General features: G+C 45.7%; 1 protein-coding gene across 1 annotated transcript in view; it reads left to right on the top strand.

Moving 5' to 3' along the window:
- The first annotated feature begins 1467 nt into the window (after positions 1-1467).
- LOC306918574 (NACHT, LRR and PYD domains-containing protein 12-like) overlaps positions 1468-25958 on the top strand; it is a 43590-nt gene continuing 19099 nt past the window's right edge. Inside the window, exons 1-8 of the mRNA XM_079531467.1 lie at positions 1468-1619; positions 14328-14389; positions 17131-19114; positions 20554-20727; positions 21207-21349; positions 23550-23700; positions 23781-23936; positions 24890-24933. Coding sequence (XP_079387593.1) covers positions 1576-1619; positions 14328-14389; positions 17131-19114; positions 20554-20727; positions 21207-21349; positions 23550-23700; positions 23781-23936; positions 24890-24933 — 2758 coding nt within the window. The 5' untranslated portion in view covers positions 1468-1575. The remainder of the gene's footprint in view (positions 1620-14327; positions 14390-17130; positions 19115-20553; positions 20728-21206; positions 21350-23549; positions 23701-23780; positions 23937-24889; positions 24934-25958) is intronic.

The following is a 25958-nucleotide window of genomic DNA, read 5'->3' as shown; positions in this document are numbered from 1 at the left end:
AGACAGAAACAGTGTTGTTATTGTGATGATAACAGAGGAGACAGAAACAGTGTTGTTATTGTGATGGTAACCGAGGAGACAGAAACAGTGTTGTTATTGTGATGATAACAGAGGAGACAGAAACAGTGTTGTTATTGTGATGATAACAGAGGAGACAGAAACAGTGTTGTTATTGTGATGGTAACAGAGGAGACAGAAACAGTGTTGTTATTGTGATGATAACAGAGGAGACAGAAACAGTGTTGTTATTGTGATGGTAACAGAGGAGACAGAAACAGTGTTATTGTGATGATAACAGAGGAGACAGAAACAGTGTTGTTATTGTGATGGTAACCGAGGAGACAGAAACAGTGTTGTTATTGTGATGATAACAGAGGAGACAGAAACAGTGTTGTTATTGTGATGATAACAGAGGAGACAGAAACAGTGTTGTTATTGTGGTGGTAACAGAGGAGACAGAAACAGTGTTGTTATTGTGATGGTAACAGAGGAGACAGAAACAGTGTTGTTATTGTGATGGTAACCGAGGAGACAGAAACAGTGTTGTTATTGTGATGGTAACAGAGGAGACAGAAACAGTGTTGTTATTGTGGTGGTAACAGAGGAGACAGAAACAGTGTTGTTATTGTGGTGGTAACAGAGGAGACAGAAACAGTGTTGTTATTGTGATGATAACAGAGGAGACAGAAACAGTGTTGTTATTGTGATGATAACAGAGGAGACAGAAACAGTGTTGTTATTGTGGTGATAACAGAGGAGACAGAAACAGTGTTGTTATTGTGGTGGTAACCCTAACCCTAACCCTAACCTGGTTGACTAGATTTAGAAGACATGTGTCCAGTGCATAGCCTACTGCAGGCCTGGTTGACTAGATTTAGAAGACATGTGTCCAGTGCATAGCCTACTGCAGGCCTGGTTGACTAGATTCAGAAGACATGTGTCCAGTGCATAGCCTCCTGCAGGCCTGGTTGACTAGATTTAGAAGACATGTGTCCAGTGCATAGCCTCCTGCAGGCCTGGTTGACTAGATTTAGAAGACATGTGTCCAGTGCATAGCCTACTGCAGGCCTGGTTGACTAGATTGAGAAGACATTTTGATGCTCTTGCTACTGAAATGATTCATTATTTACATGGAGAAATCCTGTCATTTAACATGCATCTCTATGGGGAGAAGGACAGTCATTTAACATGCATCTCTATGGGGAGAAGGACAGTCATTTAACATGCATCTCTATGGGGAGAAGGACAGTCATTTAACATGCATCTCTATGGGGAGAAGGACAGTCATTTAACATGCATCTCTATGGGGAGAAGGACAGTCATTTAACATGCATCTCTAGGGGGAGAAGGACAGTCATTTAACATGCATCTCTAGGGGGAGAAGGACAGTCATTTAACATGCATCTCTATGGGTGACAGAAGGACAGCTTGCCATTGCAGAGTGGAGTGGGCGGGGCTTAGCGTAGGGCTAATTGTGTAAATAAAAATGTGTTTTATGATTCCAGAAGTGTTGACCACAGAGCAGAGTCTCCAACTCCCAGCCTTCTGTCTGTGAAGAGTGACAAGTCTAAAGGAATGTCTCCTGACTTCAGTAATGAACCTGGACCTCCACACACTAAGTATGTTAATCCTCCTATAAATATATACTAGGGCTGCCACGATTCGCCTAATCCACGATTCGATTCAACTTTCGATGTTAAGGTCACGATTCGATACGATACGATTTTCGATACGATTCAATGGATATTTTAAAAAACCTCCTATTTTCAGCACAGAGCGCTGTATGATCATTAATTTAGGCTAATGTTTTGATTTGTAAAGAAAAACACTTGTTTCTCTGCAATAAGTCACTTTTATTTGACTAATAACAAATGAGAATGAGAATAGCATCAACAATATAAACTTTGGGTTTTATGTCCTAACATCATTTTGAGATGTTTCTTTAAGATGATGAGAGAGAGATGACATTATTGTTAAGCTCTACTCTAAGTAACTAAATAAAATAAAAAGTAAATAATAGGACTGGGACTCGATTAAAAATGTTAATCTAATTAATTAGAGGCATTATAATTAATTAATCTCAATTAATCACATTTGAATCGCATATCGATATTTTTGTGGACCTCCTGAAGGTCTGCAAGGCCAAGTACCGCACCTGAGGGGACAGATGTCTCTGCCCCCACCTGGGGGGCAGACAGGGCCTTCTATGTCTCTGCCCCCACCTGGGGGGACAGACAGGGCCTTCTATGTCTCTCCCCCCACCTGGGGGGACATTCTGTCCCCACCTGGGGGGACAGACAGGACATTCTGTCCCCACCTGGGGGGACAGACAGGACATTCTGTCCCACCTGGGGGGACAGACAGGGCCTTCTATGTCTCTGCCCCCACCTGGGGGGACAGGGCCTTCTATGTTTCGGCCCCCAACCTCTGGAATGAACTCCCCAACCATCTCAGAGTTGCTCCCTCTCTCCTCTCATTCTAAACCCACCTCTTCAGGATAGCTTTCCCCAGCTGAGGTCTGGTTAGGATGTCCCCCCTTCCCTCGTTTATCCTTTTATCTTTTTAACCTTGTACTGCTTTGTTTTGTTTTTTTCCTAATAAAGTCTGTTCTTATGTAAAGCGCTCTGGGTATTTAGAAAAGCGCTATATACATTTGAGCTATTATTATTATTATTATTCAATATAACAGTGAGAAACATTTTTTTCAAAGGTATATGCCAGTGAATCAATGAATATTGACTACAAAAGATTAAGCAATGAAACATTGTTTTTGAGGGGCCGCTGGGCGCTAGCCACTAGCTTTTGTTTTAGCCTCTAGTTGTTTTTGAGGGGTGCTAGCTGGTAACTCCTATACTAGCCATGGTTCACATGGCTTGTTCACAGTCATGTTTCAGGGCTACTCCTATACTTGGAGTCAGGACTAACATTAGCCCCACTAAAGGAGCTCACTCCGGCGCTCTAATGTAGCAGCTTCAGGGAGAGGTTCCATGGGCTGGACTGGCGTCAGCCTCCACGCTGGCTGTCTCTAATGTAGCAGCTTCAGGGAGAGGTTCCATGGGCTGGACTGGCGTCAGCCTCCACGCTGGCTGCCTCTAATGTAGCAGCTTCAGGGAGAGGTTCCATGGGCTGGACTTGACTGGCGTCAGCCTCCACGCTGGCTGTCTCTAATGTAGCAGCTTCAGGGAGAGGTTCCATGGGCTGGACTGGCGTCAGCCTCCACGCTGGCTGCCTCTAATGTAGCAGCTTCAGGGAGAGGTTCCATGGGCTGGACTGGCGTCAGCCTCCACGCTGGCTGCCTCATGTCTCGCACTGAACACAGCTTCGCGCTGCGGTCCTCGTCTCGATGCGAAACATGTCGAAGCAGCCCTAGCGTGGAGGCCAGCGCCAGTCCAGACATTATCCTGTTTATTACACTGCTACTTAATACACACATTAATAAATTGACCCAAAAGTACAACAAAACAAAGTATTTCCTTGCTTATGGTAATGAAAGTATTCCAAGTTGGCCCAGCAGAGGCAACGAGTCGCCTCGGAATACAGTCATACAGTCTGTATAAAACACCCCAAAATAACACTCAAAATAATGTTGCGGGCCAGAAATAATAACCTCGAATCTATCTGTGCAACTTGTATTGTACTGTATTTACAGTACATTTTACTGGTGATATTATTTCATTCATTGTTGTCCTGTTTTCATGGAACTGTAATATTGTGAAAGGAAACCCACAGATTAGACTCTCTTATACTTGTTGGGACATAACAATACATCCTCTTGAACAAAGTGACTTTTTCATTCACATGATAATTGTATGAATATGTTTTATGATTCCAGAAGTGTTGACCACAGAGCAGAGTCTCCAACTCCCAGCCTTCTGTCTGTGAAGAGTGACCGGTCTAAAGGATTTCCCGGTCCACTCTTCAGTAATGAACCTGGACCTCCACACTCACAGTATGTTAATCCTCCTATAAATATATACTAGGGCTGTCACGATTCACCTAATCCACGATTCGATTCAACTTTCGATGTTAAGGTCACGATTCGATACGATACGATTTTCGATACGATTCAATGGATATTTTAAAAAACCTCCTATTTTCAGCACAGAGCGCTGTATGATCATTAATTTAGGCTAATGTTTTGATTTGTAAAGAAAAACACTTGTTTCTCTGCAATAAGTCACTTTTATTTGACTAATAACAAATGAGAATGAGAATAGTATCAACAATATAAACTTTGGGTTTTATGTCCTAACATCATTTTGAGATGTTTCTTTAAGATGATGAGAGAGAGATGACATTATTGTTAAGCTCTACTCTAAGTAACTAAATAAAATAAAAAGTAAATAATAGGACTGGGACTCGATTAAAAATGTTAATCTAATTAATTAGAGGCATTATAATTAATTAATCTCAATTAATCACATTTGAATCGCATATCGATATTTTTGTGGACCTCCTGAAGGTCTGCAAGGCCAAGTACCGCACCTGAGGGGACAGATGTCTCTGCCCCCACCTGGGGGGGCAGACAGGGCCTTCTATGTCTCTGCCCCCACCTGGGGGGACAGACAGGGCCTTCTATGTCTCTCCCCCCACCTGGGGGGACATTCTGTCCCCACCTGGGGGGACAGACAGGACATTCTGTCCCCACCTGGGGGGACAGACAGGACATTCTGTCCCACCTGGGGGGACAGACAGGGCCTTCTATGTCTCTGCCCCCACCTGGGGGGACAGGGCCTTCTATGTTTCGGCCCCCAACCTCTGGAATGAACTCCCCAACCATCTCAGAGTTGCTCCCTCTCTCCTCTCATTCTAAACCCACCTCTTCAGGATAGCTTTCCCCAGCTGAGGTCTGGTTAGGATGTCCCCCCTTCCCTCGTTTATCCTTTTATCTTTTTAACCTTGTACTGCTTTGTTTTGTTTTTTTCCTAATAAAGTCTGTTCTTATGTAAAGCGCTCTGGGTATTTAGAAAAGCGCTATATACATTTGAGCTATTATTATTATTATTATTCAATATAACAGTGAGAAACATTTTTTTCAAAGGTATATGCCAGTGAATCAATGAATATTGACTACAAAAGATTAAGCAATGAAACATTGTTTTTGAGGGGCCGCTGGGCGCTAGCCACTAGCTTTTGTTTTAGCCTCTAGTTGTTTTTGAGGGGTGCTAGCTGGTAACTCCTATACTAGCCATGGTTCACATGGCTTGTTCACAGTCATGTTTCAGGGCTACTCCTATACTTGGAGTCAGGACTAACATTAGCCCCACTAAAGGAGCTCACTCCGGCGCTCTAATGTAGCAGCTTCAGGGAGAGGTTCCATGGGCTGGACTGGCGTCAGCCTCCACGCTGGCTGTCTCTAATGTAGCAGCTTCAGGGAGAGGTTCCATGGGCTGGACTGGCGTCAGCCTCCACGCTGGCTGCCTCATGTCTCGCACTGAACACAGCTTCGCGCTGCGGTCCTCGTCTCGATGCGAAACATGTCGAAGCAGCCATAGCGTGGAGGCCAGCGCCAGTCCAGACATTATCCTGTTTATTACACTGCTACTTAATACACACATTAATAAATTGACCCAAAAGTACAACAAAACAAAGTATTTCCTTGCTTATGGTAATGAAAGTATTCCAAGTTGGCCCAGCAGAGGCAACGAGTCGCCTCGGAATACAGTCATACAGTCTGTATAAAACACCCCAAAATAACACTCAAAATAATGTTGCGGGCCAGAAATAATAACCTCGAATCTATCTGTGCAACTTGTATTGTACTGTATTTACAGTACATTTTACTGGTGATATTATTTCATTCATTGTTGTCCTGTTTTCATGGAACTGTAATATTGTGAAAGGAAACCCACAGATTAGACTCTCTTATACTTGTTGGGACATAACAATACATCCTCTTGAACAAAGTGACTTTTTCATTCACATGATAATTGTATGAATATGTTTTATGATTCCAGAAGTGTTGACCACAGAGCAGAGTCTCCAACTCCCAGCCTTCTGTCTGTGAAGAGTGACCGGTCTAAAGGATTTCCCGGTCCACTCTTCAGTAATGAACCTGGACCTCCACACTCACAGTATGTTAATCCTCCTATAAATATATACTAGGGCTGTCACGATTCGCCTAATCCACGATTCGATTCAACTTTCGATGTTAAGGTCACGATTCGATTCGATACGATTTTCGATACGATTCAATGGATATTTTCAAAAACCTCCTATTTTCAGCACAGAGCGCTGTATGATCATTAATTTAGGCTAATGCTTTGATTTGTAAAGAAAAACACTTGTTTCTCTGCAATAAGTCACTTTTATTTGACTAATAACAAATGAGAATGAGAATAGCATCAACAATATAAACTTTGGGTTTTATGTCCTAACATCATTTTGAGATGTTTCTTTAAGATGATGAGAGAGAGATGACATTATTGTTAAGCTCTACTCTAAGTAACTAAATCAAATAAAAAGTAAATAATAGGACTGGGACTCGATTAAAAATGTTAATCTAATTAATTAGAGGCATTATAATTAATTAATCTCAATGAATCACATTTAATCGCATATCGATATTCTTGTGGACCTCCTGAAGGTCTGCAAGGCCAAGTACCGCACCTGGGGGGACAGATGTCTCTGCCCCCACCTGGGGGGCAGACAGGGCCTTCTATGTCTCTGTCCCCACCTGGGGGGACAGACAGGGCCTTCTATGTCTCTGTCCCCACCTGGGGGGACAGACAGGGCCTTCTATGTCTCTGCCCCCACCTGGGGGGACAGACAGGGCCTTCTATGTCTCTGCCCCCACCTGGGGGGACAGACAGGGCCTTCTATGTCTCTGCCCCCACCTGGGGGGACATTCTGTCCCCACCTGGGGGGACAGACAGGACATTCTATGTCTCTGCCCCCACCTGGGGGGACATTCTGTCCCCACCTGGGGGGACAGACAGGACATTCTATGTCTCTGCCCCCACCTGGGGGACAGACAGGGCCTTCTATGTCTCTGCCCCCACTTGGGGGGACATTCTGTCCCCACCTGGGGGGACAGACAGGGCATTCTATGTCTCCGGACCCACCTGGGGGGACATTCTGTCCCCACCTGGGGGGGACAGACTAATAAAGTCTGTTCCTAGTGTTCTTATGTAAAGCGCTTTGGGTATTTAGAAAAGAGCTATATAAATTTGAGCTATTATTATTATTATTATTATTCAATATAACAGTGAGAAACATGTTTTTCAAAGGTATATGCCAGTGAATCAATGAATATTGACTACAAAAGATTAAGCAATGAAACATTGTTTTTGAGGGGCCGCTGGGCGCTAGCCACTAGCTTTTGTGTTAGCCTCTAGTTGTTTTTGAGGGGTGCTAGCTGGTAACTCCTATACTAGCCATGGTTCACATGGCTTGTTCACAGTCATGTTTCAGGGCTACTCCTATACTTGGAGTCAGGACTAACATTAGCCCCACTAAAGGAGCTCACTCCGGCGCTCTAATGTAGCAGCTTCAGGGAGAGGTTCCATGGGCTGGACTGGCGTCAGCCTCCACGCTGGCTGTCTCTAATGTAGCAGCTTCAGGGAGAGGTTCCATGGGCTGGACTGGCGTCAGCCTCCACGCTGGCTGTCTCTAATGTAGCAGCTTCAGGGAGAGGTTCCATGGGCTGGACTGGCGTCAGCCTCCACGCTGGCTGCCTCATGTCTCGCACTGAACACAGCTTCGCGCTGCGGTCCTCGTCTCGATGCGAAACATGTCGAAGCAGCCCTAGCGTGGAGGCCAGCTCCAGTCCAGACATTATCCTGTTTATTACACTGCTACTTAATACACACATTAATAAATTGACCCAAAAGTACAACAAAACAAAGTATTTCCTTGCTTACGGTAATGAAAGTATTCCAAGTTGGCCCAGCAGAGGCAACGAGTCGCCTCGGAATACAGTCATACAGTCTGTATAAAACACCCCAAAATAACACTCAAAATAATGTTGCGGGCCAGAAATAATAACCTCGAATCTATCTGTGCAACTTGTATTGTACTGTATTTACAGTACATTTTACTGGTGATATTATTTCATTCATTGTTGTCCTGTTTTCATGGAACTGTAATATTGTGAAAGGAAACCCACAGATTAGACTCTCTTATACTTGTTGGGACATAACAATACATCCTCTTGAACAAAGTGACTTTTTCATTCACATGATAATTGTATGAATATGTTTTATGATTCCAGAAGTGTTGACCACAGAGCAGAGTCTCCAACTCCCAGCCTTCTGTCTGTGAAGAGTGACCGGTCTAAAGGATTTCCCGGTCCACTCTTCAGTAATGAACCTGGACCTCCACACTCACAGTATGTTAATCCTCCTATAAATATATACTAGGGCTGTCACGATTCGCCTAATCCACGATTCGATTCAACTTTCGATGTTAAGGTCACGATTCGATACGATTTTCGATACGATTCAATGGATATTTTTTAAAAACCTCCTATTTTCAGCACAAAGCGCTGTATGATCATTAATTTAGGCTAATGTTTTGATTTGTAAAGAAAAACACTTGTTTCTCTGCAATAAGTCACTTTTATTTGACTAATAACAAATGAGAATGAGAATAGCATCAACAATATAAACTTTGTGACCAGGTACAGACTCTGTGAACACAGCCTTGCGATAGAGAAAGGCTGACACAGACAGACCCCGACTGCACCCACTGCACGCTCCCATGACAAGACAGACAGACTGCACCCACTGCACGCTCCCATGACAAGACAGACAGACTGCACCCACTGCACGCTCCCATGACAAGACAGACTGCACCCACTGCAGGCTCCCATGACAAGACAGACTGCACCCACTGCACGCTCCCATGACAAGACAGACTGCACCCACTGCACGCTCCCATGACAAGACAGACTGAACCCACTGCTGTGTTGTTATTGTGATGGTAACAGAGGAGACAGAAACAGTGTTGTTATTGTGATGATAACAGAGGAGACAGAAACAGTGTTGTTATTGTGGTGGTAACAGAGGAGACAGAAACAGTGTTGTTATTGTGATGGTAACAGGGGTGACATAAACAATGATAACATGGATGACAACCAGAGTCAGAGACCAGAGGCTCCAAGCAGCACAACGAGTGGCATCTACTCTCTCACTTCTACCGGACTCTCTTCAGACGTCAGTGATGAACCTGGACCTTCACGCTCAAAGTAAGATCATTTATAATTCATGCTTTTCGAGAATGAATAAAGGTTTCAATCAAAGGTCGGAGTCAGAATTGTTATAACGGTGATGACAGAAAAAAAGCTAAACAGAGAATACACACTGGCAGAATTCCTGAGCACTGTGACTGACACAAAACTAAGACCGTTCTTGACCAGGTACAGACTCTGTGAACACAGCCTTGCGATAGAGAAAGGCTGACACAGACAGACCCCGCTCCCATGGCAAGACAGACTGCACCCACTGCACGCTCCCATGACAAGACAGACTGCACCCACTGCACGCTCCCATGACAAGACAGACTGCACCCACTGCACGCTCCCATGGCAAGACAGACTGCACCCACTGCACGCTCCCATGACAAGACAGACTGCACCCACTGCACGCTCCCATGACAAGACAGACTGCACCCACTGCACGCTCCCAAGACAAGACAGACTGCACCCACTGCACGCTCCCATGACAAGACAGACTGCACCCACTGCACGCTCCCAAGACAAGACAGACTGCACCCACTGCACGCTCCCATGGCAAGACAGACTGCACCCACTGCAGGCTCCCATGACTAGACAGACTGCACCCACTGCACGCTCCCATGACAAGACAGACTGCACCCACTGCACGCTCCCATGACAAGACAGACTGCACCCACTGCACGCTCCCAAGACAAGACAGACTGCACCCACTGCACGCTCCCATGACAAGACAGACTGCACCCACTGCACGCTCCCATGACAAGACAGACTGCACCCACTGCACGCTCCCATGACAAGACAGACTGATTGATTGATTGATTGATTGAAGAATTTATTAACAGTTTGCAGAATTACAGTACATTTCAAGCACAAACTCAATACAAAGGCTGTTAACTGTGAGTGGACGACCCAATTAAGCATTACACTTGTTTCCAACAGGGTCCACCATGTTCAAATCATCAAAACATTTAGAGACGTACAAATAGACACTTCTATAGACAGAACAGGAATTCATCAAAAAAGAATTCATCAAAAAGGAGGTAAAAAGGGAAAAGAAATATATACAGTGAGGGGAAAAAAGGGGGGGGCGGGGGGGGGGGATTCAGATTTTACGGGGGCCAGTTTCGAATTGCAGCCATCCGTAGGTGCCCTTTGAGAGCGGTTTTGAAGGAGTCAAGGGATTCGCATGTCTTAATGACAGTTGGTAGGGCGTTCCACATTTTGGTGGCATAGGAGCGAAAAGAATTTAGTCCCTTGTTTGTGCCGAATCTGGGTTGTACATGGTTCGTTGCACTCCCTCTGGTGTTGTGGGTGTGGACTTCGTTAACATTAAGGAAGTATCTAGACAGGTACATGGGTATCTTGGTGGTGTATCGAATCTTGTGGACCAGACCCATTGCAAGATGCTGTACTCTGTCGTCGACCCTAAGCCATTCCAGCCTGTCGAAGTGGGCAGGGGTGAGGTGGGTTCGGGGGGCTAGATCAAGTAGGAGCCTGACCAGTTTGTTTTGGGAAGTCTGGAGCCTGGTTTTAAGGGCCTTTGAGGTGCTGTGGTACCAGGAGGTGCATGCATAGTCAAAGAAACCCTGTACAAGGGCTCCTGTTAAGGTCTTCAAGGTGTTTTTGTTGACCAGTGAGGAGATCCTGTAGAGGAATCTTGTTCTATGGTTGACTTTTTTGATTACGTTGGTGGCCATTTTATCACCGGAAAGATTAGCCTCCAGGATGGAACCTAGGTAGGTAATTTCATCTTTACGTGTGATAACATTGTCACCCACTCTAACCAAGAAGCCATTTGCCTTGCTGAGATTACTAATAGAGCCAAAGAGAATGGATTCAGTTTTTCCCAGGTGTAAAGATAGTTTGTTATCAGCGAGCCAGGTGCAGATTCTACCGAGTTCAGAGCTGAGGGCATTTTCAACCTGCAGTTTGTCCCTGTCCGAGACCAGCAGTGCTGAGTCATCTGCGAACAGGAACAAGTTGCAGTCACAGGCTGAAGTCATGTCGTTTACATATATTAGGAACAGTAGAGGCCCTAGTATGCTTCCTTGTGGAACGCCACAGCTCACTGGGAGGGGGGGGGACAGTGTTCCGTTCACTTCCACCATCTGTTCTCTCCCCTCCATGTAGGATTGCATCCAGCTCACTGATGTGCTATCGAAACCAATTGCTTTTAGCTTGTTAACCAGTATGGAGTGGTTCACGGTGTCAAAAGCCTTTTGGAGGTCCAGCATGACCATGCCGCAGTATTTGCCAGCGTCCACCTCTTGTTTGATGTGGTCGCTCAAATAGAGGAGGCATGTGTCAGTGGAGTGGGATGTTCTGAAGCCAGATTGGAACTCGTACAATAATTTATTAGTGGCAAGATACTTTTCAACCTGTTCATAGACTATTTTTTCCATCACTTTCGAGATGGAACTAAGAATAGAAATAGGGCGGTAGTTGCCGGGGTCTAATTTACTCCCACTGCACGCTCCCATGATAAGACAGACTGCACCCACTGCACGCTCCCATGACAAGACAGACTGCACCCACTGCACGCTCCCATGACAAGACAGACTGCACCCACTGCACGCTCCCATGACAAGACAGACTGCACCCACTGCACGCTCCCATGACAAGACAGACTGCACCCACTGCATGCTCCCATGACAAGACAGACTGCACCCACTGCACGCTCCCATGACAAGACAGACTGCACCCACTGCACGCTCCCATGACAAGACAGACTGCACCCACTGCACGCTCCCATGACAAGACAGACTGCACCCACTGCACGCTCCCAAGACAAGACAGACTGCACCCACTGCACGCTCCCATGACAAGACAGACTGCACCCACTGCACGCTCCCATGACAAGACAGACTGCACCCACTGCACGCTCCCATGACAAGACAGACTGCACCCACTGCACGCTCCCAAGACAAGACAGACTGCACCCACTGCACGCTCCCATGACAAGACAGACTGCACCCACTGCACGCTCCCATGACAAGACAGACTGCACCCACTGCACGCTCCCATGACAAGACAGACTGCACCCACTGCACGCTCCCATGACAAGACAGACTGCACCCACTGCACGCTCCCATGACAAGACAGACTGCACCCACTGCACGCTCCCAAGACAAGACAGACTGCACCCACTGTACGCTCCCATGACAAGACAGACTGCACCCACTGCACGCTCCCATGACAAGACAGACTGCACCCACTGCACGCTCCCATGACAAGACAGACTGCACCCACTGCACGCTCCCATGACAAGACAGACTGCACCCACTGCACGCTCCCAAGACAAGACAGACTGCACCCACTGCACGCTCCCATGACAAGACAGACTGCACCCACTGCACGCTCCCATGACAAGACAGACTGCACCCACTGCACGCTCCCATGACAAGACAGACTGCACCCACTGCACGCTCCCAAGACAAGACAGACTGCACCCACTGCACGCTCCCATGGCAAGACAGACTGCACCCACTGCACCCTCCCAAGACAAGACAGACTGCACCCACTGCACGCTCCCATGACAAGACAGACTGCACCCACTGCACCCTCCCAAGACAAGACAGACTGCACCCACTGCACGCTCCCATGACAAGACAGACTGCACCCACTGCACCCTCCCAAGACAAGACAGACTGCACCCACTGCACGCTCCCATGACAAGACAGACTGCACCCACTGCACGCTCCCATGACAAGACAGACTGCACCCACTGCACGCTCCCATGACAAGACAGACTGCACCCACTGCACGCTCCCATGACAAGACAGACTGCACCCACTGCACGCTCCCATGACAAGACAGACTGTGCACCCACTGCACGCTCCCATGACAAGACAGACTGAACCCACTGCACGCTCCCATGACAAGACAGACTGCACCCACTGCACGCTCCCATGACAAGACAGACTGCACCCACTGCACGCTCCCATGACAAGACAGACTGCACCCACTGCACGCTCCCATGACAAGACAGACTGCACCCACTGCACGCTCCCATGACAAGACAGACTGCACCCACTGCAGGCTCCCATGACAAGACAGACTGCACCCACTGCACGCTCCCATGACAAGACAGACTGCACCCACTGCACGCTCCCATGACAAGACAGACTGCACCCACTGCACGCTCCCATGACAAGACAGACTGCACCCACTGCACGCTCCCATGACAAGACAGACTGCACCCACTGCAGGCTCCCATGACAAGACAGACTGCACCCACTGCACGCTCCCATGACAAGACAGACTGCACCCACTGCACGCTCCCATGACAAGACAGACTGCACCCACTGCACGCTCCCATGACAAGACAGACTGCACCCACTGCACGCTCCCATGACAAGACAGACTGCACCCACTGCACGCTCCCATGACAAGACAGACTGCACCCACTGCACGCTCCCATGACAAGACAGGCTGCACCCACTGCACGCTCCCATGACAAGACAGACTGCACCCACTGCACGCTCCCATGACAAGACAGACTGCACCCACTGCACGCTCCCATGACAAGACAGACTGCACCCACTGCACGCTCCCATGACAAGACAGACTGCAACCACTGCACGCTCCCATGACAAGACAGACTGCACCCACTGCACGCTCCCATGACAAGACAGACTGCACCCACTGCACGCTCCCATGACAAGACAGACTGTGCACCCACTGCACGCTCCCATGACAAGACAGACTGCACCCACTGCACGCTCCCATGACAAGACAGACTGCACCCACTGCACGCTCCCATGACAAGACAGACTGCACCCACTGCACACAGACTGTGGTGGAAACAGAGCTACACTTAACACTTTTCATGCCGGGGAATTTTCCAGGAAAAAGGTCCTAAAGTGCCTAGAAAGTCTGACCTATCTTTAGAAGTGTTTAAACGAGTTGAGTTGAGATGGTTTCAACTTCAACTACAAAGACACAAAGCTACTAATATTTCACCTACTAGTACTCAACTAGTCTGTTACCGTCCATCACTAGTTACTAGCGTCATGCTTGTGTGTGTGTGTGTGTGTGTGTGTGTGTGTGTGTGTGTGTGTGTGTGTGTGTGTGTGTGTGTGTGTGTGTGTGTGTGTGTGTGTGTGTGTGTGTGTGTGTGTGTGTGTGTGTGTGTGTGTGTGTGTCTCCACAGAGAGGGGACTGAGGGTCCATCCAGGGGTTCAGTGTGTGACCGTCCCTCCAGCATTCTACCAAGTAAAGCCTGAGATATTCATTAATTTATGACATGATGTAAATAATATCTATATATACAAGTGAGAAGTTGTATCCAACCCAGGAAAAGGGACCCAAAGTCACACACTGCATACATCACTGACACGTCACTGACACACTGCAACACACTACACTCACACGGCAGTGACGTCACACACTTACCCTCCGCGTCGTTCGGCCGCTATCTCCTCATATCGCGCCGAACGCCGACCCTCAACACCACCCGCGGAACATTACTCATTGCACTGACACCAACGTTGCCTCCCTTCCACACCCACGCCGGCATTGTATCTCTTCACAACAAACAATATCTCCCCAAGCACCCACACCTCCGCACGCACACACTCACATGTTGCCAGGTCTATGAAAACAAGCCCAGAAAAAATGCCATTCAACACGCTACTTACAACTCGCTTACAATTCGCGGACCTGGCAACACTGCATCCCGTGATTCCCCTCTTTTCATTGGCTGCGCCGCCAACATTGTTGCCACGTCTATGTAAACAAGGCCGCAAACCCTGACTTCCTACAGCCTATACTTACACACACTACCACTCGCTTACAATACGTGGACCTGGCAACACTACATCACCCCTTCCCAATGGCTCAAAACCCCACCACGTGACCCACGTGTTTTTCGTGTTACCTTTCACACTTCCGGAAACACTACCGGAAGTTACACAGTACACACACACACACACACACTCGTGCACACACACACACACACACACACACACACACACACACACACACACACACACACACACACACACACACACACACACACACACACACACACACACACACACACACACACAGTGTACAGCCTGCCGGAAACCAAAAGTAGAAGAAGAAGAACAACAACACAGGTTCTACACTGATTCTAACTTTGATGGAGAGCGCCGCGATTACATACACAGTTACAATAATGCAAACACGACCGCGTCGACACCTGGCGTGGTACAATCGGGACGAACCGAGGCGCATATATGGATAAGAACAACAACACCAACACTACACGCACACGTGCGCGCTGCAACAACGCGCTGCAACACAAAACAGCTGTGTACAACGCAGTGTCACTGCAGACACGTGTGTGTGTGTGTGTGTGTGTGGTGTGTGCGTGCGTGCGTGCGTGCGTGCGCGGGGGGGTTGGGGGTTGGGGGGGGGGGTTTGGATCGCCTCGCAATGCAGCTGAAATGGCACACACACACACACACACACACACGCCACAAAACGCTAATAATAATAATAATAATAATACAAAATAAGAACACTACACTAATAATAATAATAATAACAGTACAGATAACAGTACAGTACACATGAGTACAGTACAGTACAGAAATAAAGCTCACATCAGAATATTAATCCATGTAATAATAATAATAATAAAAAATAAGAACACAACACTAATAACAACTATAATATCAACAGTACAGAGAACAGTACAGTACAGTACATCAGAATATTAATCCATGTAATAATAATAATAATAATAATAAATAAGAACACAACACTAATAACAGTACAGAGAACAGTACAGTACACATGAGTACAGTACAGAAATAAAGCTCACATCAGAATATTAATCCATGTAATAATAATAATAATACTAATAAATAAGAACACAACACTAATAACAGTACAGATAACAGTACAGTACACATGAGTACAGTACAGAAATAAAGCTCACATCAGAATATTAATCCATGTAATAATAATAATAATAAAAAATAAGAACACAACACTAATAACAACTATAATATCAACAGTACAGAGAACAGTACAGTACAGTACATCAGAATATTAATCCATGTAATAATAATAATAATAATAATAAATAAGAACACAACACTAATAACAGTACAGAGAACAGTACAGTACACATGAGTACAGTACAGTACAGTACAGTACAAAGACTTACAGTACAGTACAGTACAGTATACTGTTCCTGCGCCTTGCCATGCTCTCTTTCAATAATAATAATAATAATAAAAAATAAGAACACTACACTAATAACAACAATAATATCAACAGTACAGATAACAGTACAGTACACATGAGTACAGTACAGTACAGAAAGAAAGCTCACATCACAATATTAATCCATGTAATAATAATAATAATAAAAAATAAGAACACAACACTAATAACTATAATATCAACAGTACAGAGAACAGTACAGTACATCAGAATATTAATCCATGTAATAATAATAATAATAAAAAATAAGAACACAACACTAATAACAACAGTACAGAGAACAGTACAGTACACATGAGTACAGTACAGTACAAAGACTTACAGCACAGTACAGTACAGTATACTGTTCCTGCGCCTTGCCATGCTCGCTTTCATACGCAAATACACAAAACCAAACCGGGCCACTCAGCCAGCTTGGCAACTTTGCGCTTTCCAAGCAAATGCATAAATGAAAACATCATGGGTTGCCATTGCCTTCTTCCCATTTGTGACGCATCGCATGGCGCTAGGATGAGCGGGCCGAAGGCCCGCGAAATTCTAGTATTATACATGTAATTCATCATAGCTCACTAATTTAGTAAGTAAATAAATAGAGAATTAGATATACTAGTCAAATAGTTTATGTTGCCTTTTGAGTTGTTTCAGAGTCAGTGTTCAATTTACATTGTTTAGTTTAATAACATTGAACGGCTGTGTTCCAGAACATGGTTTAATAACATTGAACGGTTGTGTTCCAGAACATGTCAGAGACCCATATGTGATCGGTGTGATGAAGAGGATCGAAGGTCAGCGAGATGACATCACCGGACCAGTACCTGGAACCTCCTTCAACAGGAACTACACAACACTCTACCTCTTAAAGGGAGACAGTGAAGGGGTTAATCTGCAACATGAGGTGTGGCAGCTTGAGAAAGCGTCCAAGATGAGGAAGAGCCTCTTTGACCAGATGAAGTGCACTGAAGTCTTCAAGCGCTTGGCAGCCGGTGAGACAGACATCCAAAGAGTTCTGACGAAGGGCATCGCCGGCATTGGGAAAACCTTCTCCGTGTACAAGTTCACTCTGGACTGGGCGGGGGGCGTGGCCAATCAGCACATCGATCTCGTGATTCTGATGTCGTTCCGGGAGCTGAACCTGGTCCGAGAGACGCGGCACAGTCTTCTCTCACTGATCCATGACTTCCATCCAACGTTAAAGAAGGTCACAGCAGAGCAGCTCGCTGCCTGTAAGACTGTCTTCATCTTCGATGGTCTCGATGAAAGCAGGTTTCCGCTGAAATTCGAGAATATTGACATTGATTCTGACGTCTTCGACAACAATGACATCGTCTCTGATGTCACGGTGACATCATCGGTGGGCGTGCTGCTGACGAACCTCATCAAGGGGAATCTGCTCCCCTCGGCTCTCCTCTGGATAACCACCAGACCTGCGGCAGCCTATCGGATCCCTCCTCAATGCATTGACAGGGTGACCGAAGTACGAGGGTTCACAGACCCCCAGAAGGAGGAGTTCTTCAGGAAGAGGTTCAGTGATGACGAGGAGCTGGCCAGCAGGATCATCTCACACGTCAACAAAACAAAGAGCTTCCACATCCTGTGTCACATCCCACTCGTCTGCTGGATCGCTGCCACGGTTCTGGAGGTCCTGTTGAAGAGCGACGGGACAGGACAGCTGCCCACGACTCCCACTGAGATGTTCGCCCACTTCATTTTGGTCCAGATATGTAGGAAGAACCTTAAGTATGGTGAGAAAGGTGAGCTGAGTCAACAGCAGCTCATGGCGACCGACCGGGAGGGTCTTCTGTTGCTGGGCTTGCTGGCGTTTCAGCATCTGAAGAAAGGCAGCGTCATGTTCTACCAAGAAGACCTGGAAGAGTGTGGTCTTGATGTGAACGACGCCGTGCTGTACTCGGGAGTGTGCACACAGATCTTCAAAAGAGAAAGTGTGATCTTCGGAGAGGAAGGTGAGAGGAAGGTCTACAGCTTTGTTCATCTGAGCATTCAGGAGTTCCTGGCTGCAGTTTACCTGATGCACTGTTTCACTGAGAGGAACACAGAGGTGCTGAAGACATTCCTGGGAGAAGATGATGATGCTGATGAAGATGATGATGAAGATGATGATGCTGATGAAGATGAAGATGAAGATGATGATGATGATTATGAAGATGAAGATGATGATGATGATGCTGCTGATGAAAATGATGATGATGATGATGCTGATGAAGATGATGAAGATGACTTCAGTCACATGTCCCTGGGTGACTTCCTGAAGAAAGCCATCCTTAAAGCCATGAAGAGTAAGAACGGCCACCTGGACCTCTTCATCCGCTTCCTTCATGGCCTCTCACTGCAGTCCAGCCAGAGTCCGTTAGGAGGCCTGCTGGGTCAGACAGAGAACAGTCCAGAGGAGATCCAGAGAGTCATCAACAACCTGAAGGAGATGAGCATTGAGGAGGATGATGCCTCCCCTGACAGATGTATCAACATCTTCCACTGTTTGATGGAGATGAAGGACGACTCAGTTCATCAGGAGATCCAACAGTTCCTGGAGTCAGAGGACAGATCTAAGACACAACTGTCTGAAACCCAATGTTCAGCTCTGGCTCACATGCTGCTGATGTCAGAGGAAGTTCTGGATGAGTTTGACCTGGACAAATACAATGCCACATCGGCATGGGGGCAAGGGAGACTGCTACCAGCTGTGAGGAACTGCAGAAAGGCTCGGTTAGTATTCATGGGGATTTGAACAACATGAAGGAAATCATACTAAAGCTGCAGTCAGCCAGTCAGTCAGTCAGTCAGTCAGCCAGTCAGTCAGTCAGTCAGTCAGTCAGTCAGTCAGTCAGTCAGTCAGTCACAACATGTTGACAATCAGTCATGCTGGCATTAAAGAGTCAACTAAACTCTTTACGTACTTTTAAATGTAAAACATTTTAACATTTATTCTTATTATGATTATAAAAATAACCTATAGTAATATTAGTAATATTAGGCTGTGGTGGAAAGTATAACTAAGTACCCAGTACTTACTAAAGTACAACATTCCAGGTACTTTAACTTTACTGAAATACTTCTGATTTTCTATACTTTTACTTCTACTCCACTACATCTCAGAGGCAAATATTGTACTTTTACTCCACTACAATTTATTGAAAACTTTATTTACTTGTTAATTTGGAGATTTTGATTATTATTACAAAACATACATTAACCACTTCAGCCCTATTTAAACTTTGTCTATTTGGAAAATATAGGCGATCTAGTGTCACATCGCAACACGTTTGTGAGCTTGTAGATCAGCTATTTTCAAAAGATTTGTAATACATTTTAGACATAAAACGGAATAGTCTGCATAATGAGTACTTGATGCCAACACTTATGTACCTTTGAGTAAAACTACATTCTGAGAAGAAAATCCACTACAATTATTTGAACACTTTAGTTACTAGTTATGTTTTAGATTTGTATTACTAAACATAAATTAACCACTATACTCTATCCCTACCACTCTAGTCTATTTGATAATAGCCGATCTACAAGCTCGCAATGTGACGCGTTGTTCTACATACTGTAGCTCACGTTGATCTAGGAGCTCACAGCGCGTCCTAATGCGACGCATTGTGAGCTTGTAGATCTGCTATTTTCGAAATGTTTTATACATTTTGAAAACTCTAAATTCTGCATTATGATTACTTTTACTTTAATACATTAAGTAGAGTATTTATACATTGCAGTATTGATACTTTTACTTATAAGTAAACATTTGAGTAGCTTACCGTTTCCGCCGCTCAGGTTCAGTGAGGCTTATGGGTAATGTAGTAGATGTCGTGTGTGTGTGTGTGTGTGTGTGTGTGTGTGTGTGTGTGTGTGTGTGTGTGTGTGTGTGTGTGTGTGTGTGTGTGTGTGTGTGTGTGTGTGTGTGTGTGTCGTGTGTGTGTGTGTGTGTGTGTGTGTGTGTGTGTGTGTGTGTCATCACAAATTAAGTTAAACATTTACCTTTATTATCATTGTGGTAATTTCATTACCCATGCCTCCATAGTAGTAGTAGTAATATTTATAGTAATTGTAGTGTATATTACAGTGTTGTTATTGCCAGTGTGGTGCTGTATAAACTGATTGTTTTGTAATATTAGCACATGTTCTATGTTAATGTGTAATTACAGACTTTGTGGCGTTGGCATCAATGAGGCAGCATGTGAGGTTCTGGTGTCAGCTCTCAGCTCTAATCCATCCTATCTGGTTGAACTGGAGATGTCTGATACCCCCCTGGATGAAGATGCAGTGAAGAGGCTCTGTGATGCAATGAAGAGCCCACACTGTATACTGAAGAGTCTGACGTCAGTATCTGTCTGTCTGTCTGTCTGTCTGTCTGTCTGTCTGTCTGTCTGTCTGTCTGTCTGTCTGTCTGTCTGTCTGTCTGTCTGTCTGTCTGTCTGGTCTGTCTGTCTGTCTGTCGTTCTATCTCGTTCTCTCTCTTGTTCTCTCTCTCGTTCTCTCTCTCGTTCTCTCTCTCTCTCTCTCTCGTTCTCTCTCTCTCTCTCTCTCTCTCTCTCTCTCTCTCTCTCTCTCTCTCTCTCTCTCTCTCTCTCTCTCTCTCTCTCTCTCTCTCTCTCTCTCTCTCTCTCTCTCTCTCTCTCTCTCTCTCTCTCTCTCTCTCTCTCTCCTCTCTCTCTCTCTCTCTCTCTCTCTGATTATTTAGGATCCAGTTCCATGAACACAGTCCTCAGAACAAAGACACTCAAATAAGGTGTGTGTGTGTGTGTGTGTGTGTGTGTGTGTGTGTGTGTGTGTGTGTGTGTGGTGTGTCTCCATTCAGGCTGAGTCACTGCGACCTCTCAGAGAGCTGCTGTGAACATCTGGCCTCAGTTCTCTGTTCCAGCTCTAGTCTTCAGGAACTGGACTTGAGCTACAACAGCTTGACCGACGCAGGGATGGCGAAGCTACTTCCTGGACTTGAGAGTCAACAATGCAGACTGAAGATACTCAGGTTTGATCAGTTAACACTCCCATCGCCCAGGACGAAGTACTTTGTCCTTTCTATTAGTAACGCCCGTTGCCCAGGACGAAGTATTGTCCAAAAGACGAAGATTATTGATATGAGAACGGATCGCATGGCTCGCATATAGCCCAGGCGCGCCTCCTGGGCAATCCTCGGTGACGCGCAAGAGTGAGACGTCCTCGAAAAACCCCTCTGTTTAGCTGATGAAAACGAAAATCTTAAAACGTTCATAACTCGCGATCTAAATTATCCCGTTTTTTTAATGAAAAAAGATCCTGTGTTAGACGGCGCCCCTTGCGGCCCATTCGCTAGTCTCGATAGATTTATTCTTGTCTCCCGTTGTTGTCGATCGACCTCTAGAGTGGTGTGGCTATTGTTAGCTGCTACACACACATCAACAACTTCCGCCGGTCCGTCCGGAAAAGGGGTCCGTGTTTATAAATCGAATGGGCGCATTAATGTAATGGGTTAAATAACCCCGGGCAATTCAATTGTTAATGGTGACGATTGTGGGCGGTGATGCTGAGTTCCATTATTCTATAACTATAGAAATGTGATGATGATTGTTCTTGTCACTGTGATTAACTTCTGTTTCATTAATGGATAAGTAACCCCCCCCCCCCCCCCCCCCTTACCTTACCATAGTAACCTTAATTAGTAGAAGAAAATCACAGTAATTCCACTAATGTCTCCACCAGGCCGAAGGCGTGCGTGCGTGCGTGCGTCCGTCCGTCCGTCCGTCTGTCCGTCTGTCCGTCCGTCCGTCCGTCCGTCCGTTACCAGCTAATCTCCAGCGATGACCTCTGCCCCAAATGTTCAAGAACGGCCTGTTATAGCGCCACCAGGAGGAGGACTTTTGAAAAACACATTTTTAGATATTACTCCTCCAGATTCTGTCCAAACGTCCTGCAAATCGTTACACAGTATCTATATAGTCATGTGTTCAAGACGATATCTGTCCGATATTTCATATTCCATCCTAATTGGCCAACATTAGCTTTCAAAGTTTGCAGGATTGGCCCATTTTCAACAAAAATCCTCAAATCATGAACGCAGCGTGCAATTTACGTGAAATATTTCACAGACTTTCCTACTAGCCTGAGGAATATATCCCACCCTTTTCACATTGGCCTGTTATAGCACCACCAACAGGTGTATTTTTGCAAAACACATTTTTGGAACAAAATTACTAAAATCATCCAATTGCCATCCAAGGCCAATTGCCACATTGGCCTATTATAGCGCCACCAGGAGGCCACAACCTGACCTTGCCTGGTGGAGACCTGTCCTATTATAGTGCCACCAGGAGGCCACAACCTGACCTGGCCTGGTGGAGACCTGTCCTATTATAGCGCCACTAGGAGGCCACAACCTGACCTGGCCTGGTGGAGACCTGTCCTATTATAGCGCCACCAGGAGGCCACAACCTGACCTGGCCTGGTGGAGACCTGTCCTATTATAGCGCCACCAGGAGGCCACAACCTGACCTGGCCTGGTGGAGACCTGTCCTATTATAGCGCCACCAGGAGGCCACAACCTGACCTGGCCTGGTGGAGACCTGTCCTATTATAGCGCCACCAGGAGGCCACAACCTGACCTGGCCTGGTGGAGACCTGTCCTATTATAGCGCCACCAGGAGGCCACAACCTGACCTGGCCTGGTGGAGACCTGTCCTATTATAGCGCCACCAGGAGGCCACAACCTGACCTGGCCTGGTGGAGACCTGTGCCCAGAGGGGCATTTTATCTAGTTGTTCACTAAAAAGATTGGTTGTCGATATGTTGTTTTTATTTTTATCTTCTTCTTTGGGCATAGTATTAAATACTATTGTAATGTTAACTTGCCGTAGCACTTTCCCTAGACTTGATGACCTTGCAGGCGTATGCAAAGGCTCAACTTATGTAACTTAGATAGCATTTTATGTAGACATAGCACTCTAAAGATATTCTACATATCTTGATGGATGTTAGGTTCTTAGCTTACTTGTGATTCCTGATGACTATTTGTATGTATGTGATGTATTGCCATGTGTTTTTCTTGCTTACTCAAAATCACTCTGGATTAAGAGCGTCTGATAAATGCCTACATTTTTAACCTGTCCACATGTCTGTCTGTCTAACCTTTTTTCCAACCCAGGTTGAGACAAAACTGACCTCACAGAGAAATGCTGTAAGGAGTTATCCTCACATATCAGTTCCAACTCCTCTAGTCTGACAGAGTTGGATCTATCTTCCAATGGCTTAAGGAATCATGGAATAATTCAACTGTCCGTTGGTCTGAAGAGCCCAAACTGCACACTGGAGATTCTGAGGTAAAAATGGTGTTTTCTCTCTGTGTGAATCTCTACGTGAATATCAGAAGCAATTAGTTAAACTGTTTGTTTCTCTGCAGGTTGTCCCACTGTCTGGTCTCAGAGGAAGGCTTTTCTTGCCTGGCCTCAGCTCTGCGTTCCAACCTCTCCCACATGAAAGAGCTCGACATGAGCTTCAACCAACCCGGGGCCTCAGGAGGAGAGCAGCTGCTCTCTGTTGGACTGGCTACTCTCAAGTGAGTAGATGTGCGAAGTCCTTCCATGCTGAAATGATTTGTGAGAGACAACCTAAACCCATTTTGTTCAATTGTTTTATTTTATTAGTATTTCATTTTTACAAAATGAGGCGTCACTTCTCTAGATTGACCAAACCCTCTTGCAGTAAACAACAGAGTTCAATACATGTGGATTTGTTGCAGTTAACTATGAAATTGTGCATTTCCCGTCAGTCAGTCACATCCCATATAATGGTCATACCTGGTGACATCACGTGATGTCATCAATATTAAGCCCATATATGGAGATCCCTGATGTCATCAGTATTGGCCAGCAACTAGACGGGCAACTAGACGGGCCTGCCCCAAAGTTATTAGTGCAGCCGCGCCCGGCAGCCGGCGAAAACTAGAGTTCTTAACAGGCCCGAAAATTAAGATCTTACCCCCATGCCAAAGCGCCAGCTGTGTGTGTGTGTGTGTGTGTGTGTGTGTGTGTGTGTGTGTGTGTGTGTGTGTGTGTGTGTGTGTGTGTGTGTGTGTGTGTGTGTGTGTGTGTGTGTGTGTGTGTGTGTGTGTGTGTGTGTGTGTGTGTGTCTCTTCTGCTGTCATGCAGGACTTTCAAATTATTGTAAACACAACATGAACATAGTACTAACCCTAAAATAATAATAATAATAGTAATAATAATAATAATATATTATTTAATTTAAAAAAAACAAATGGTTCAAGCCCATTAATTAAGATTTGAGTGCCAACCCTAACGAGCGAACATTCGAACCCTGAATGTTCTGGGACACACTGTGTGTGTGTGTGTGTGTGTGTGTGTGTGTGTGTGTGTGTGTGTGTGTGTGTGTGTGTGTGTGTGTGTGTGTGTGTGTGTGTGTGTGTGTGTGGTGTACATGTTTTAATACATGTGTTACTGTGTGTGTTAGTGTGTACATTTGTCATATTAATGTGTGTTTCATATCCTACAGGTTGGATCAAGAAGAAGAATATTCACCTCTACTTCTTAAAACATGTGAGTACAGACATACGATACAATATATTACTGTATTATTAAAACATGTGAGTACAGACGTATGATACGTGAGGGATAATGTATGGCTGAGTGGTCCTTGTTGATAGATAAATCACCTGAAAGGTGATTAACTGTTTCCATGTTACGCCGGGGCTCCACTGGACGCGTCAGCGTTGCGTCTCTGTCACCGTCAGGGAATGTTCACTTTTTAATCAATGATGGGTGGCTCCACTGCCTACGATGCGCTGCGCTGCGTTCGGTGACTGCTTTAAAATTGCCCCGGTTCGTTTTTTGACCCGTGTCACATGCGTCCAGTGGAGCCCCGCCGTTACAGCAGTAAATAAAGCGGGGCGCAGCAGGTGCTCCGAACCTTTGATTATTATACCTTCTGTTATAGTATATATATATAGTAATTTTTCAGTAATAAAACACAACTGAATTCTGTGATTGACCAATCAGAATCAAGCATTCAACCAAGCTGTGTAATACAATACAATATATTTCTTTATTATTAGCTTTTACTGAAATGTGTCTGGTAACACAGCAGCCATAATAAAACGTAACTAATTGAACGCACGCACGCACGCACGCACGCACGCACGCACACACACACACACACAGTCCTTGGCCAGATTAATTTATTATCTCTTTTGAAGGTAGCAACTTATATTTCCCATTCAGAACAGGGCTAGTGTGTGAAGTGATATGCCTTGCCAGTCACTCTCTCACGCACAATGGAACCTAATAAAGGGCGAGGTTGCGAGGTCGCGTGCACTGGTCATATATGGAGCGTGTCTTGAGTGCACAGGTTTTGATGAGGTCAGATCAACATATGGAATGTCAGAACAGGTCAGCTCCATATATGGAGATCTAAGGGTGGCAACGGGGGCAGTGTCTTGAGTGTACAGTGTTTGCCGGTAGCGGCTGCACTAATAACTTTGGGGCAGGCCCGTCTAGAGTTTAAATGGACAGGTATCAGTCAACAGGCCCGTCTAGAGTTTAAATGGACAGGTATCAGTCAACAG

Source organism: Electrona antarctica, assembly GCF_951216825.1.
Source record: "Electrona antarctica genome assembly, contig: scaffold_247, whole genome shotgun sequence".
Taxonomy (NCBI): domain Eukaryota; kingdom Metazoa; phylum Chordata; class Actinopteri; order Myctophiformes; family Myctophidae; genus Electrona; species Electrona antarctica.
Note: the sequence above shows the minus strand (reverse complement) of the source record. Positions and strands in the feature narration are given on the sequence as shown.